At 36.7% G+C, this 17,392-nt stretch overlaps 1 protein-coding gene across 1 annotated transcript in view; it reads left to right on the top strand.

The window, feature by feature from the left end:
* Positions 1–7,789: 7,789 nt before the first annotated feature.
* The window catches only part of Prkaa2 (protein kinase AMP-activated catalytic subunit alpha 2), a 67,210-nt gene continuing 57,607 nt past the window's right edge, over positions 7,790–17,392 (top strand). Inside the window, exon 1 of the mRNA XM_026382110.2 lies at positions 7,790–7,979. Coding sequence (XP_026237895.1) covers positions 7,886–7,979 — 94 coding nt within the window. The 5' untranslated portion in view covers positions 7,790–7,885. The remainder of the gene's footprint in view (positions 7,980–17,392) is intronic.

Here is a 17,392-nt window from a genome sequence, read left to right on the forward strand (position 1 = left end):
TACATCTAGACTCCCTCTTTGGGGCATGTCCTCAAAAACCCAGTTTTAGCAAGAATTCGGCTGTCACTTGAGCTAGAATTCTCCACCCTTGATAATCCTTAACTACCAAATTCCTTAATTACCCACTTTCCTCCTTCAGGTAATACTTGATCATCATGGCTTGTCTCCAGCAAGAAGCTTGTTGGGTCAGTTTAGTACATAATGTTCCTACCCTCTTAGTAATTTTCCATCTATTAACATACCCTACCCACATTCTTGGCTATAAATCCCTACTTTTCTTTCAGAATAAGGTCCAATCTCTCTGACTTACTATAAAACCACATTGTGGTAGGTTCTACAATTATCACAACAGTCCTGAATAAACTCTGCCATATAATCTTTAATAAAAGTGTCATGAATGATTGCTTTTGCTTTCAGTGGTAGAAGCCAAATCCAGGGCATTGCATGTGCTAGGCAAAATTTTTTTGAATGTTTCAGTTAGTGCATCATAGTTATATATAATAGTGTGGTTCATTTTCATATATTCATAAATGCATATAACATAATTTGGTCCATTCAATCCTCCATGTTTCCTCTTGCCCTCCCTTCCTCCCTCTCTCCCTCCCTCCCTCTCCTGATGCTCTTATTCCACTCTATTGGTCTTTCTTCTATTTATTTACTGGTTTTTAATTGGTGCATTATTATTATACATAAAGTGGAATTCATTGTGATTTATTCATACATGCACATAGCATAAATTTTATTAATTTCATTATGTAGTTTCTTCCCTTTTCCATCCCTCTTCCATCCCCCTCAACCCCTTCCTCTACAACACTGCTCTCTCTTTTATCTTCATGAGAACACCCTTTTATAATTAATTTTTTTTCTTTAATAAATGTTAATATTATGAGTTGTAAATAAGACCAATAGCAATACGTGTATTGTTCTATACTATACCAAGGTGCCTAGAATAGTACTATGTGGTCAGTATGCATTCAATAAGTGTATCTTTGTTCTATGAATGAGTGTATTTAGAAGTAAGGGACAATGTACTCAGAGAATTTGGGAGCCTTAATTGGTGAAATAGCTACTTTTATAGCACTTTGAAAAAGTACAATATCTTAAAAACTAAGGATGTAAAATCTCTTCATGTTTGTAAAACTATTTATGCAATTTAATTTCATAGAATCAGAATCTCTGAATTAAGAGCCTTCAAAGGGCAGCTAGTCTAAGCCCAAATTCCAATTTAAAAAATAAATTAAGTTTTCTATTTTTTAAGTCTTTAGTCTGAGAAGGCGATTTATTTTATTATTAATAGATCATTTGGAACTTTTGAAATTACCTAATTTATCTTTTTGGCATTAATTAATCATGTCATAGCTTTGTAGTTAATGTTAACAGGATTGAGTCAACAGCCAAAGCATTAACACCCACTTGAGGTCATTAAAAGTGTATTATAAAGGCTTCAAATAATATGTACACTGTTAGTTTTATCAAGGATTGTTTTAATTCTAAAGGACAGCCATAACAAAGATTATAATCAATTCAAGGTGACATTGGTATCTCCTCACCAGTTTAAAAGTACTTAGCACAGAAAGTTGCTGAATCCATGCCAGGGGGAAAATAATTGATTTAACTGATCTTAAAAGTGTGTTTAAACTTTTTTTTTCAGAGAAGCTGTCAACACACACATAAAAGTAAGAATCTAAAAATGCTGTCAGATCCATGTTTATACGGCAAAGCAAACAACCTTTGTTATTACAATTCATGTATCTGCTCATAAAGGAAGTCTGATTCCAATGTTCTATTTTTTCCCCTACACTGAAAATTATAATGTTGACTCATATTGAAGCAATTTAAAAAGGTACTCAGCCACAAAATAAAAATGGATTATGTTAAGTATGACATTTGTTACTAGGGTACCTGCTAAAAATTACATTTCGAATTATGCATTACATTAGCTTCAAAGGGTTTTAGGTATTGTCACATGTACCTACTGATCTTTTCGCAGGAGGTTGGGCCAGGCAATATTATTCTCTCATCCTTACCACTTAATGACAGTAAATGACAAGAGGTAGCTGTGTATAAGGAAAATAATGTGCCGAGATCAGTTTGTCTAGATATCTTGGACTGTGATTTATGATACTTTATAGTATTTCCCCCTTTTCCTCTAGTAGTTTCATTCGAAAGTAGGGAGTGGAATTTGGAAATGGAATGTCCCAACAATTGAAAAGCATTTTGCATATAATCTAGTTCAATCCAGTGAGAAGTTCTGTGTTCAGGGACATATTGCCGAATGGCTAAGCTGGGACATGAATTCAGGATTCTTTGGTTGTAAACACTGTTTTTTCTACTACCTCTGATGATCACAAATAATTATTGAGCTAAACCCAATATGGTTTGGAATACTTGACAGGTAAAATGATACATTTTTTTTTCAAAAAATAAGTGACATTAAATAAAGGAGGAGAAACCCTTGTAGATTAAAAGAAATGTAGCATACATGTCAACAAAATGTAGTGTAATTTTTTTTGAGCCTGATTAGACTAAACCAAATGTAAAATTATATTCTTAATACAATTAAGAGAAATTAAATATAAGCTGGGTATTCAATAAAAGTAAGGAATTTTTAATTTTGTTAGGTATTATAATATCAGTTATGCTAAAAAGAAGTCCTTATCTGTTAGAGGTACATACTGAAGTATGTACCAATGAAATAATCTATCTGGTTATTTACTTTAAAAGACTTCAGGAGTTGGGCACTGTGGCACATGCCTATAATCCCAGCAACCTGGGAGCCTGAGGCAGGAGAATCACAGCTTAAGCAATATAGGGAGGTCCTAAGCAACTTAGTAAGACCCTTTCTTCAAAAAAAAAAAAAAAGGGCTGGGGATGTAGCTCAGTGGTAAAGCACCCTTGGGTATAAGTAAATGTTGACAATGTTGATAATCATAGAGGCTAAGATTACCTGTTCTACTCTACTTTTGTGGATATTTAAAGTTTTTCATAAAAATATTTTAAAGGTAATTATTAAGCTTATACTTTAGAGGAGGTACTATCAGTATCGTTAATCATTGACTAGCCAACTTTTTTTTATATTTTAAGTTGAAGAGCAGTAACAGAAACACCTCATCACCAATCCATAAGGTTCTACAGGTTCTTGTTCATGCTGATCTCTAACCTCACTAATGACCGCCACACTAAAATTACACTTTGTATTTAATATGTATATGCATAAAAAGAGACTATATTCTTCCTTGTATTTTTGCTTCTTGATTTTCTAGATTAGTAAGACTTTTTAAAATTTCAATTAAGCAAATATTTCTGGAATGACATACCAGCTTCCATTAGGCCCTAGGAATAGCAGATGGGATATAAACATATCATTGTCATATATAAAAATACATATAAGTTTCTAAATATATGATAATAAATTTGATAAATGCTATATTAGCAATATAAAAAATGTGCAGTGGGATACCTGAAGAGAAATAGGTAATCAAAAATGGAATCAATCATGTTAAAGAAAGGACAAAATTATCTTTCCATTCTCTCTATAAAAAATTACAAAATATCAAAATATGCAAAGATAATTATTGAGTGCACAGCCAAAAAATGTAAAAAACCAAGTATCATTGAGGTGTCTCTATAGTTAATTTTTAATAATGTTGTTATTTTTCTGGATTTGAGGATATCTGTGGTATTCATTAGAGTTTTAAAATTTGCAGGTGGTTGTATTTTTCATTTCACATAAGTATTCGCTTTTATGCCCAATTTTGTGTGTTTTTTTTTTTTTTCTTTAAAGCTATCCTCCACGTTGGGTACTCTTTAGTGTCACACAATGCGAGCCCACCTGAATGCCTACAGTTTGCTCAACACTGCTCTGGGAGCTAAGGGTACATCAGTGAACAGAAGGGAGACAAAACAACTCTCTCTTTTGTAAAGCTTACACTCCAATTGGAAGAAACAACAAAAGAAAACAGTGAACAAGTAAGTTAAATGATGTGTTAGGAGGTGAGTGCTGAGGAAAACAATTGAGGAGGGTCAGCAGGTGAGAGGGCAGGGTAGGGCACCAGGGTGAGATTGCAGTTTTAAGCAGGGTAATGGGGTAGGCCTAAAAGAGAGGGCATCTCTTAGCAAAGACTTGAAAGAATTGGTTCTTGGTAACACCAGTGGGTCTAGTAGTCTGGTAGTATAGTAGTGCTTCATTATTCCTACTGGGGTGCTGCTTTAGAGTATTTGAAGTACAATAATGCCAAAGGTCGGTAGTAGGAAGTAAAGCAGAAACAGTTGGACCAGGTTTTAGAACTGAACAACTTTGGGGTCACCAATCTTACATAATTGGCGCTAAACAAAACAGGGACACTAAAAACATCATTGGGAATTAATAATATGGGGATTATCACATTTGCCAACATTCTAGGGGAGATCTACAAGAGTCGTGGCTCTAGAGGAGACTAGTCTGTTAAACTGTTGAATTATGCATTCCTGAGCAGGGTGAGGCAATTATTGAACTGTATAGGAAGTGGTTAGGGCAATAGAAGGCTGAATACTGTTACTAAGAATTGTTCTTTTTCTATCCTTCGCATCCATGTACTATTTTATCCATTCATTTATCCATTTATTTATTTGGTAATGGGGATTGAATCAGGGGCCCTTAACTACTGAGCCATATCTCCAGCCCTTTTTTCATTTCTCATTTTGAGACAGGTTCTTACTGAGTTGCTTAGGGCCTTGCTAAGTTGCTGAGGCTGACTTTGAGTTTGGGATCCTCCTGCCTTAGGCATATGCCACAGCAACCAGCAGCATTCCATCTTTTCTCTAAATAAAAGTAGAACAAACAACAGTGACAACAACAACAAAAAATTAAATTGCCATATAATTGATTTGCCTTACAAATTTAAAAAATGTGAGCAGAGGGCTATGTGAACATGTTAAACCTCCCCAGAGCACCACATGCTCTTTCACAAAGACAGCTATAGTTTGAGTATAAAGAGAAGGAGGAGTCAGAACTGGGCATGGGCCTGGCTCTACCACTTAGTTTTTTGGACTTGGACAAATTAAAGGTTAAAAATTAAATTTTATCACCTAATAAATGGGGATGAGAAGAAGTTTCTTTTATGACCATTAACTGGGATAATGATGGTTAAAGTAACTTCTTATTTAATAAAGAATCTTACATATATTTGGCATGAAACTAAAGCTACAAGTTAGTCCCTAGTAGCTATGTAAGAATAGCTATGAAGTATATAAAAATTTAAGTCATGATTACCAATAGTTCAGGCTGTGCAACATCCTTTAAAAATCTACATTTATACTTTATTCTTTAACTTGTGCCTTTGTATTACACTTGTTAGTCACAGTTCCTTTGGCTCAGTACCCATTTTGCTCTCATTTGCATTGCATTTAGCTTTTTTTTCCACCCTTTCAACCCTCCTGTGCAGCTCAATCACATACTATTTCTATACTACTTATTTACATAAGCTTGTGCTAAAATACATTCAAGCAAGTACTGCCACAGTGATTTACTGGAAAATTGTTCGTGTTTAAAATCTCAATCTATAGTTCATAGCTTTAAGAAAGCATTCTAGTGCTGGGGTGTGACTCAGTGGTAGAGCACTTGCCTAACACAGGTGAGGCCCTGGGTTCAATCCTCAGCACCTCATTAAAAAAACAAAACAAACAATCAACCCCACAACAAATAAAGATTAAATTCTAAAGAAAAGAAAGCATTCTAATTTATTATTATTTTTATTAGAGCATTTAATCATACATGGCATTTGAGTTCACTTGGACAAAATCATACATGCCCCCAAAGCATTCTAACTTAAAGACTTTTGAACATCTTTCACTGGGACATTAAAACAAGAGACAAAAATCCATCTATATCTCAAAAGCTGAATACACAGTTTGTTTTCTCACTCAAATGAATACCCAAGGAGTGGCCCTTAACTACATACAAGTTCAGCATTAAAAATAACTGTTTTCTCTGAATTGCCAGCTAGATCAAGTGATTCTTTAATGATACTTCTTGTCAGCAAGAAAGATGATCCCAAGAATGAACAAAAATAGCCTCTGTTCAACAGCTGTGATATTTATAATTTATAAAGGGTGATCATGTCTCCTCAGATTATCTTGGGGTGTACACTGGAATGAGTGTCATTTGTGTATTTTGCACTTCTCAGAAAACAAAATTTTTTTTCATCCTGTTATTCTGATTAATACATTTCTCTTTGCATATAAACAGTGTGATGTGAGACTTCATATTTGAGGAATGTGACCTTGAAACTCTATTGGCATGCATAGTCTTATAAATGTTTGACTAATCCTTAATAATTAATATCCCAAACAGGAAAATTTAATTCCCAAAGTAGGAAATAATAATTTTTTGTCGTTTTAAGAGTTTGCTTTTTTCATCGACAAAAAATTGTAGATATTTATGGTGTACAATATATTGTTTTGAAATATATGTAAGTTGGGGAGTGGCTAAATGGAGCTAATTAACATGCATTAACTCAGATATTTATCTTTTTTATTTTGTAGTGAGAGGCAATTTTCAGGCTCTGAAAGAGGAAGAAGAGAAGCAAAGGTGGGAGTCAGGAAGTAGGTAAGCGATTAATGACATGATTGAATTCTGGCAGTCTTTAATACTCTTTTGGGCATCATGTTTGTTTGTTTTTGGTACCGGGGATTGAACCCAGGGCATTTAATCACTATGTCACGATCCCAGCCATTTTTTTTTAATACGTTATCTATAGACAGAGTCTCGCTGAGTTGCATAAGGCTATTTCTAAATTGCAGAGGCTGGGTTTGAAATCGCGATCCTCCTGCCTCATTTCTAGAGCTCCTGGGATTACAGGCGTGTGCCACCATGCCCGGCTGGGCATCATATTTCTAATTTCCTCTCACCATTTTTTTCACTTCTTCCTTTATTACATATTTTTTTTCTTGGGCCGGGGTTAGTTGGAACCCGGAGGTCAGAGGGCGGATTGGTGTGTATAAAACGGTTCTGGGAGGCTGGTGGGAGGACTTGGAGAGAAACGCGTTCCTTGGTGGTGGAGGATTTGGGGCCTTTGCATTGCACTTGTTTCTCACAACTCCTTTGTCCTGTATGCATTTTGCTTTTATCTGCATTGCATTGAGCTTCCCTTTCCTTCTTGTGCAGCTCTATCACATAGTATTTCTATACTACCTATTTATACAAACGTGTGCTAAAATACGCTCCAGCAAGTCCTGCAACTGTGATGTTGGGAAACTTTATTCAAGTCGAACCTGAGAGCGCTGGAGGAAAGGGTTGCTTCCATTCACAGGGCAAAATGCGAATGAATGAATAAGCAGAGGACAAGTGAGGGGAGCGCCGTCCTGGGTTCTGCGTGTCACGACCAGTACCAAGCACCCTTCGCCGCCGCAGCTGTCCGCCGACCGTGCTCGGATCAAGCCCTTACCGCGCCTCCATCCTCGACTTCCCGCGGGCGCACGTTTTAGTTTCACGTTCCCTTGCTCCCGTAGTCGGGCGCGTCTCCTCTGGTGTCTACATCTCCATCCAGTCCCAGAGACCCGCCCGACCCAGCAGAGTCGACCCGACCCCGCTCTGGGATACAAGGTTCTCGACAGCCCGCGGCCCCGCCCCTCCGGCCTCGGCGCACCTGGCTCGGCCCCGCCCGCGCGCACTCGTTCCCGGCCCGCGTCACCGCCGAGTGGCCTTGGACGCGCCTCACGCGAGGGCGCTGCTCATCCCGCGCCCCGCCCGCCCGCCCGCCAGCGGCGTCGCCCGCCGCCGGCCGCCCGCGCCCCGCCGCCCCGCCAGCCCCGCGCCCGCGGCCCGCCCCCGTCCCGCTGCACTGTGGGTAGGCGGTGGCGGCGTCCGCGCGGAGGCCGGGCGGCGAAGCGAGGCCGCGCGCCGAAGATGGCTGAGAAGCAGAAGCACGACGGGCGGGTGAAGATCGGGCACTACGTGCTGGGGGACACGCTGGGCGTCGGCACCTTCGGCAAAGTGAAGAGTTGAGTGCGCGCCGAGGCTGGGCGGGCGGGCGGCAGGTGGAGCGGCCGCGCGGAGCGAGCCCCGGGCTGCGGGCGGGGCGCGGGCGTCCCGGGCTCCAGGTGCTGCGCTCGCCCGCCTCTGCGGGGGGCCGGGGCCGGGCACCTCGCGCCTTTCGGCGCCTCCGCGTCCTCCTCTGGAGAACTCGGAGACTGGGGACCGGGTCGGCGCGGTGCCTTGGGCGCGCGGCCGGAGGGAAGGGTTGGGAATAATGCCTGCAACCGAGGGCTGGGCGAGTCGCCGTGGCGCGCCGGGGGCTCTGGTGGCGTTACGTGAGGTCCAGTCTTACCTCCCAGCGGCTTGGTCCAGATGTTAGCCTCACCTTAAAGGCGAAAGAACCGGGACCCCAGGAGGTTCAGTGACACGCCCAAGGTCAAGAGCAGTTGGCAGATCCAGGATGAGGTTAAGATGTCCTCCAATTCTGGCCTTGCAGGGAGGTCCCTGCCTTCTCCGGATTCTTTCGTGTGCCAGCACGCTGGGTTGGTGGACCTGACCGTTTTGGGGGCCGAGCCAGGGACCAGGAGGTTGCAGTGGGCTTTCTGTGTGAAATGCTGAAATGCTGCCGGCTTGGGCCGGGGTTAGTTGGAACCTGGAGGTCAGAGGGTGGATTGGTGTGTGTAAAACGGTTCTGGGAGGCTGGTGGGAGGACGGGGAGAGAAACACGTTCCTTGGTGGTGGAGGATTTGGGGCTGAGGAAGGCAGAACTGCTAAGGCGTATGCTGCTGAGGTCTGTTTTCTTGGAGCTGGGATCCTATTTTGGGTGTAGAAAAACACACTTGCTTTTGAAACGTTATACGGCACTTCTTACTAGTTAAGTATTAAACTTTCCTCTGTTATTTGTTAATAAGTCACATGGGATTTAATTAACCTGCCCTCTCTCCAAAACTGGAGCTTGCTTATTTATTAATAATACTCTGTTGTAAATCCAGAATAATAAAGTGAAGCATTGGCTTTTTATTTTTTTGCTGAATAAGTGCTGGGTAGGCTGGCTACAGATTCTATTCGAGTTCTTATAAAATTCACATTTTAACCTCACTTGAAGACTCTTGTTCATTCCAGTGGCAAGGATCCGTGCCTGTTGTCTTTCATGTGTGTGATACCCACTCATTTGATCAAAAACAAAAAAAATAAACAACAAAAAAACCCCACTTATTGAGCATTTACAGCATGATAGACACCCGTCCAGGCAATGGGAATACAGCAAGGAACAAAATCAGATCTTACATGGAGGGTACTTTCATGTAAGGTAAAGTAAGACAAGTAATACATATTTAGAATATGTAAATAATACATATTAGAATATTATGTAAATTTTATGTTTCACACTATTGAGAAAAGTGAATCAGGGAAGGGAGGATGGGGAGTTTTGTAAGGTTGGCAGTTTTCAATAAGGTGGTCAGGCAAGGCCTCACAGACTACGTGGTTTTTGTGTAAAGACCTAAAAAGTTTTTAAAATTCTTTGAAGTTTTGGAAGGCTGTGAAGTCCTGGATTACTTTTGAAAGATCTTTTAAGCAGAATGGATAATTAGCATATATTTAGAATGAATCTAGGAAGAGCCAGGGATTGGGTTAGAGATTGGATTAGTGCCTGTTATGTTACTTGACATTTAATATCATTGCTGAGGATGGTTGTGTTATGACATAGAATTACTCAAGCTAAAACTGTCATTTGGACATGTATACTCATGAAGTTACATAACTTAATCGCACATCCTTTCAAATGGTGTTAAAACTCTTTTGTTTGTCTTTTAAAATTCTGCTTCTACTGTAATCTAATCTGCATGCAGAGTAGAATACCCATCAGAACAGTCAGCCATTGTAAAGGACATCATTGAGCTGCGTCCAGGTACTGGCTTCTTAAAATGTGAACTTGAGGGAACTTGAATTTATGAGAAATGTTTTTCCTGGAGAGTCCCTGTTGAGTTGGAAGTTGTTTTCGTAACATTGTGTTAGATTTTCTTTAAAAATATATTGTGGCTTCTGACTGTAATCAATGTAGTAGTTTTTTGAATTTTAAATTGTAGAAATTGCTGCAACCTAAAGTTATTAATTTATTTCAAGGGCAGGTGAAACAAAAGCACATGCATTTTTTTAAAACAGCCTTATTGATGTGTGTGTGTGTGTGTGTGTGTGTATATATATATATATATATATATATATTTAAATAAAATTCACCCATTCTAAGTACAGAGTTCAACATTTTTGGGTAATTTTACCAGATTCTGCAACCATCATTATAGATCAGTTGTAGAACATTATAGAACAGTACAGTAAGATCCCTTATATACACTTACAGTTAATCTCATTCCTGCTCTTAGCCACAGGAAACTTACTCTGTTTTATGTCTGTAAATTTGCTTTTTTCTGGATTCTTATAATTGGGATTATTCAATATGGAGTCTCATTTGTAGCTTCTTTATCAGTTCTTGGGTGACATGTCATTAGTTTTTTCCTTTTTATTGTTGAATAGTATTCTGTTTAATGGATATGCCATATCTTGTCCATATATACACCAGTTGACAATGGATATTGTTTTAAGTTGTGGGCTATTACAAATAATGCTGCCATGAATATTAACATGGAAGCCTGTATGTGGTCACTTTTTCTTATACCTAGAAGTAGAATTGGTGGGTTATATCTTAGTTTTATGTTTAATTTTTTGGGACCCTGCCAAACTTTTCCAGAATGGTTATACCATTTTATAGTCCCACCAACAATGTATTAGAGTTCTCTTTTCTTTGTATCTTTGGGTGTGAAATGGTCCTAGTGAGAATGAAATGGTATGTCATTGAGGCTTTAATTTTACAGTTTCCCAGTGACTGATGTTGTTGAACACATTTTCATGTACTCATTTATAATATCTTCTTTGGTGAAATGTCTGTGTATCTCTGCTCATTTTTTTTTATGATTGGGTTGTGCTATGGTTGAATATTATTTGCCTCCTCTGAAACTCCTGTTAAAATCTGATTCCCAGTGTAACTGAATTGAGAGGTAATCTTCACTAGATGATTAGATCATTAAGAGGAATTAACTAATGCCTTTCTCTTGAGCATGGGTTAGTTATTATAAAGTGGGGCTGCCCTTGTGTTTTGTCTCTTTCCCATTCGCTTGTTTGCCCTTCTGATTTTCTGCTTTGAGGTGAAGCAGTATGAGATCCTCACCAGAAACTGGCAGATGCTGATACCATACTTTAGATTTCCCAGCCTCTAGCCAAAATAAACTTTTCATTATAAGTTATTCAGTCTCAAGTATTCTGTTATAGCAACCAAAAATGAAGTAAGACAGGCTGTTTGTCATCTTATAAGTTGAATTGAAATAATTAAAAAAATTCTAGATACAAATTTTTATTGGACATGTTTTGTACATAATTCCTCCCAGTCTTTTGTTTAAAGGTTTTTTCATTTTTAATGGCGTCTTTTGAAGTATAAAAGTTATGAATTTTCATGAGGTCCAATTTATTAATTTCTTTATGAACATGCTTTTAGTGTCATAGTTAAGACATGTTTGCTTAGCCCAAGATCTCAAAGATTTATGGTTAGTTATGTTTTGTCGTAAATATTTTATTGTTTTAGTTTTTAAGAACCTTTTGAAGTTAATTCTTCTGTCTGACGTGAGATGAAGTTAAATGCCAACTTTTTTCCATGTGTATATTCAGTTGTTTCAGCACTTTTTGTTGAAAACACATGTATTTTTAATTGTTATAGATTTAGATTTTGTTAAATCAATTTCTACTAAAAACCTTAACAGTAGATGATTTAATTTTATGTGGCTTTAAAAACATGGAAATAGAGGAGAGTGGAGCATTTTATGTGCTGTCTTAACTGATATGCTAATTGAAAATTTAACTTCAGTTGAGTGTACCAATTTATGGACCAAAGTTAGGCATAATAATCAAAGATTGAAAATGGCATAGTTCTTACTTATTAGCACTAGATTCAGCTTATTTTAAAGAAGTGTATGCTTGATAGATTGGTAAAGCCTTACTTAAAATGCTTAAGTTGATTTTTTTCTTCATTGGATAGGTTTCATATAATGAAAACATTATATAGATTGAAAATAATGCTTCTTATTTAAAACTTTCCCCCTAAATTTATGTATTCATTTTATCTGGGTACCATAGAATTGATTTTTAGAAGTCTTATGGTTAGACTTGTTCGGTTCTCACCTGTTATGGTCTGGATGTGAGGTGTCCTCCAAAAACTCCTGGTAGTACAGGAATATTCAGAGGTGAATGATTAGATTATGGGAACTGTAAACTAGTTGTCCATTTTAGTTTGAATGGACTAGCTGGCTGGTAACTGTAAGCAGGTGGAAGCAGGTGGAGCATGACAGGAGTTGGATGTGATGCTCCTGATGATGTGCTCTGGTAGGGTGCATGTTCCCTGAGGCCCCTTCCTCTCTCTCTCTGCTTCCTGGCCACCATGGGTTGTGTAGCTTTCTTTCACCATGACCTTCCTCCATGATGCTTTGCCTCCCCTTGGGCCTAGAACAATGGAGTCAGCTGACCATGGACTGAACCTCTGAAACCATAAACCCATAAAAAACTTTTCTTCCTCTAAGTTGTTCTTACCAGGTATTTAACTTTCATAGCAATGAAAAACTGATTAACACATAATCCAATTTAACTAAAGGTAATAGAAATTCTAGAACAATAGATCTGTTGTTTGTGTTATAGAAAGACTGGTTAAAGAAAAAAATTACATTTATAATGTCAGTTATTTTAAAAGAAGCTTGCATTTTTGCAAGGTAAGAACTGATAGGTGTGGTTTATGATTATTTTTCATCAGAATTGGTCATCAAAAGATACGTTGAAACCATGTTAGTCTCTTTACAGCCAGAAAAGAAAAGTCTTCTGGAGGAAATTAGATTTTGTTTTTCATATAGTTACATGAATGAGCCACAGATTTGACTTTTAGTAGGTATTTAGAAGTTATCCAGTTATTTTTGAGATAACAGGAAGGATTAACAAATGGGAAATATGAACTTTTTATTTATTTGTTCTTCACAAGCAGAATTACCTTTTATGAAAATATCCAGTCCTGAATGATAAATTGAATTTTGGAAAATTTATCTGGTTAGTTAGTGTAACTAAGAGTTATATCTTTGGTAGTTAGGTTTTTTCCTGAGAGTTGTTTTTGACTCCCATGTTAGTTTAATCTCTTTGGCCCTTGTGGTCTTCCTCTTCTAAAGGAAAAATTAAAACCCACAATGTGTGAGAACCCTTAAGCTTCATCATTGTAATTTTTTTGTTTTTTAAGATTGAGTATTAAAAAATGGATGTATTTAGTTGTTCATCTTGAGTTAATGGAAATTTGAATTACTGAAGACCAGAGCTGAAATGCAGTTGTAATGTAGAATGGAAGGGAGGGGAAACACATTTGTAATACTTTAGTGGTAAAAGTTACAGGTTAAGTTTTTACTATATAATCACAGCTTTAAATGCACATGATTTTATATTATTTCCTGGAGTAATCCTCTGAATTCAGTATTATTTCCATTTAACATGAAGAAATTAAGAATCAGATACTTTGAGTAACTTACCCAAGTTCACTGTGCTAGTAAGCAGAGCTAGTATCAAATTCAGGGTTTTAGAAATATCATCGATTCTGATACCAACATTGGACAGCTGTGATAATCTGCCCCTATTTTTTGGTTGCCTGGACTTAAGAAAGTTTTTAATGATTACTTATTTGTACCATATTCAGTTATTAATGTTTATATTAAAACAGTGTCCTTTTTTAAAAAAAAAATCTTTATTTATTTATTTATTTATTTTTATGTGGTGCCCAGTATTGAACCCAGGGCCTCGCACGTGCTAGATGAACGCTCTACCACTGAGCTACAACTTCAGCCCAACAGTGTCCTTTTTGACTAAGTCATGGGATCTGTGAGAGATTGGTTCCCTTACATGAAATAGCACAGTATTCGTATGTAACCTATGCACATCTTCTTGTATGTTTTAATCACCTCTAGATTATTGGTATACCTAATACCATGCAAATGCTGTGTAAGTACTTGTTATATTGTTTAGGGAATAATGATAAGAAAAAAAAGTGTGTACATTTTTAGTACAACTGTAATATTTATTTTTCCTAAATATTTTTGTATCATGGTTGGTTGGATCCAGGGATGCCAAGAGCCAACTGTACCATGTATGTAGTACCTGAATAATAAGTTCATTTAGATCTCTCAAGCAATTAGTTAATTGAATGATGTTATTTAGATTTTTTTCTGTTTTATATGATTTTGACTTAAGTAATTTTGTCTTAAATTTCTGAATGAATTTTGTTCATTTTATGTAATCAGTTGATTGACTTTCAAAGGTATTTTTCAGAAGAAACAATGTATATAGATTCAGGGTAGGTCCACAAAAGGCAAGGTGATGCTGTGTATGGTCTCTATAGCACAGAGAGCTTTTGATTTGGAAAACCAGTTGTGGAACAGTAGCAGTGTCATGAGCCAGCCTGTAGAGTTCGGTTAGGTGAGCTAACCAAACTTGATCTATGGGAAAGGATATTTAATACTACATGTTCTCTTAACATAGCTGTGAGAAGTACATGAGAAAATGAATGTATGTGAAAAGGGCTTTGGGCCCATTATTTACTTAAATCCATAATTAGTGAACTGTGAGAATAATCTGTGATCTAGTTCTGAGACCAGAAATTTATTTGATGAGGTGGAAGAAGAATTTACTATCTGTTTAGTTTTCCCAAGTCATCCACCCCGCCCCCCAATTTTTTGTGAATGAATGTGTTTAGAACCTCTTAATTCTGCAGACCCTGCTCACTATTCACCTCTTCTACACATCACTCCTAAGGCAGGTGTGCAAACACATAATGAATTTAAACACATAACATATGTAAACATAATATGCATATATTCCAACTCCAGTTGCAGTGATCACAAACTGTTGGAGGAAGGAGGCAAAAGCTGGGAAGGGAGGCAGGAACTATGAGTAGCCCATGGCAGTTTCCAGGTGTACATCATTTTAAAGGCACTTGAACTAAAATCAGAATAAATAAGGTAACTTTTTTTTTTTGAAAGCATGGAGAATATCCTCTGATCTAAAAATGCCTTTCATCCAAATTTTCCCCTAATGTTGGTATATGCATTAGAAAGGGTTTATAGTTTGTTCCTGTGTTGAGGTGATTACTTCAATTCTTGGACTTGCTCCCTTCACAGCACCACTCTGTCTCACTTGGTTTTTTTTTTTCTTTTTGTAGCAGCATGCCAAAGTGTTCACTTATCTTGTAGTTCATGCCAGTTTTTCTGAATGCATTTGGTACTGCTTTGTAATGATAATACTTCCTCATTTACCCTTCTAAGATTCCTGTGGTATCCTTGAATAGGGAAAACACTTTGTAGAGAAATTAAATTTTGAAGCCAAGCATATAATTTAATTTGACCTAGTGGGAAGATTTAATCTCAAATCCTTTAGTAGAAAATTAGTAAGTGGGTCACCTAAGACCCCACAAATGTTAAATGTGTTATAAAAATGAAAACAAATCTATCTAGCATATTTATTAGATACAGATAAAAAAGAATTTTTGGAATAAGGTTTGTATTTTTATCTATTCTTTTAGTGACTGAAATGTACATGCAAAGCAATGTGTTTATTTTGAAATGTAGTGAACCATTTTATTTTTAGTGTGGTGTTGTTAAGGAAAGAATTTCAGGCAGTTTTTAATCTCTGCTAATAATAGAAACCCTCATCCCTTCAAGGGAACAGTATTCTTTCTTAAGTGGTGTCTTACGTTTAACAGTGTTTGCCTCTGATAAATTATCACTATATTTTCTTTGAATGATACCTTTGTTTTAAAAGAATTAATAACTTTAAATCTATCCTTAGATTTTTAAAAACAGCTTTTTATCTGATTAAAGAAAATTCAGCAAATCTTGGTATATCTCGTATTCTGAATGTTAATGTACTAATTTATGGAAGTATTTTGTTTTGTCAGAATTCTTTTTCTTTATGAGTTTACATACTATTAAAAACATGGTGAAAATATTCTCATTCAACATCTTTGAGGTTCCAAATTATAAATTTGTTATAAGGCAGTGAATTTGGTTGTCATACCTAAAAATAATGTAATTAAAATTTTATAAATAGAAATTTATTTTCCTTGGCCAATAGCATGAGTATTTATTTAAAATACTTATTAATTTAATTTTAAAATGTTTTATTTGATACTCTATGACATTCCAAAACTGATTTCAGTTCTTTCAGCCTTAGTATAATAATTCAACCAGTATATTTTAAACATTAGCTGTGTTTGTTGGATTTTTCTTTTATATTATTTTTTAGTTGTAGTTGAACACAATACCTTTATTTTATTTATTTATTTATTTTTATGTGCTGCTGAGGATTGAATCCAGGGCCTTGCATGTGCTAGGCGAGTGCTCTATCACTGAGCCACAACCCCAGTGATAGATTTTAAGCACAAATATTTTTACTAATGTTAAGAATGTGTTTAGATATGATGGTGGAATGTGATGGACATTATTATTCAAAGTACGTATATGAAGACACAAATTGCTATGAATATACTTTGTATACAACCAGAGGTATGAAAAATTGTGCTCTATATGTGTAATAAGAATTGTAATGCATTCTGCTGTCATATATAAATAAAAAATTAATTAAAAAAAGAATGTGGCAATGCCTACTACAGCACTTTATTTACAAATTTACAATAAAGTGGGAAATATTTGTTAAAAAAGTTGGCTAAATGATTCTTGTGTCACATTTGACATCTTAAGTAAAATTTGATGTTAGTCTGCTTTTTCTCACATTTATACCGGGTCCCTTAATAACCTAATTCAGTCCTCTATGAATTCATAATTAGGTAATATAATAGATACAGTGCATACTGTAAATTTATTTCAGCAGGAAATTTGACTTGTGTATTACAGTAGATGTGGTAAAGGAATGTGGTCTGGATGGTTGACTGCTGATGAACAATTGTTCCCAGAGATGTGATGTGTCATTGTAGAGGGAACTGTCTGCCACTGACTGTATTTAAATACATATATAAATGATTTTGATGTGGACTCAGAGCTAATAATTATAGTAAGAATTCCTATCTGGGATGGTAGAAAGCATGATGGAATAATTAATAGACCAATCAAAGTCAGAATTTAAAATTATATGACTGGGCTGGGGTTGTGCCTCAGCAATAGAGTGCTCGCCTAGCACGTGTGAGGCCCTGGGTCCCATCCTCAGCACCACATAAAAATAAATAAAATAGAGGTATTGTGTCCAACTAGAACTAAAAAATAAATATTTAAAAGATATGACTGTGGTATTACCAGGTGAAAACCAAGAAAGTGAAATTAAATAGGGACAAGTGTTAAATCTGGCATTCAGATTAAAAAC

The sequence above is a fragment of the Urocitellus parryii genome, chromosome 11 (genome assembly GCF_045843805.1).
Source record: "Urocitellus parryii isolate mUroPar1 chromosome 11, mUroPar1.hap1, whole genome shotgun sequence".
In the NCBI taxonomy this organism is placed as follows: domain Eukaryota; kingdom Metazoa; phylum Chordata; class Mammalia; order Rodentia; family Sciuridae; genus Urocitellus; species Urocitellus parryii.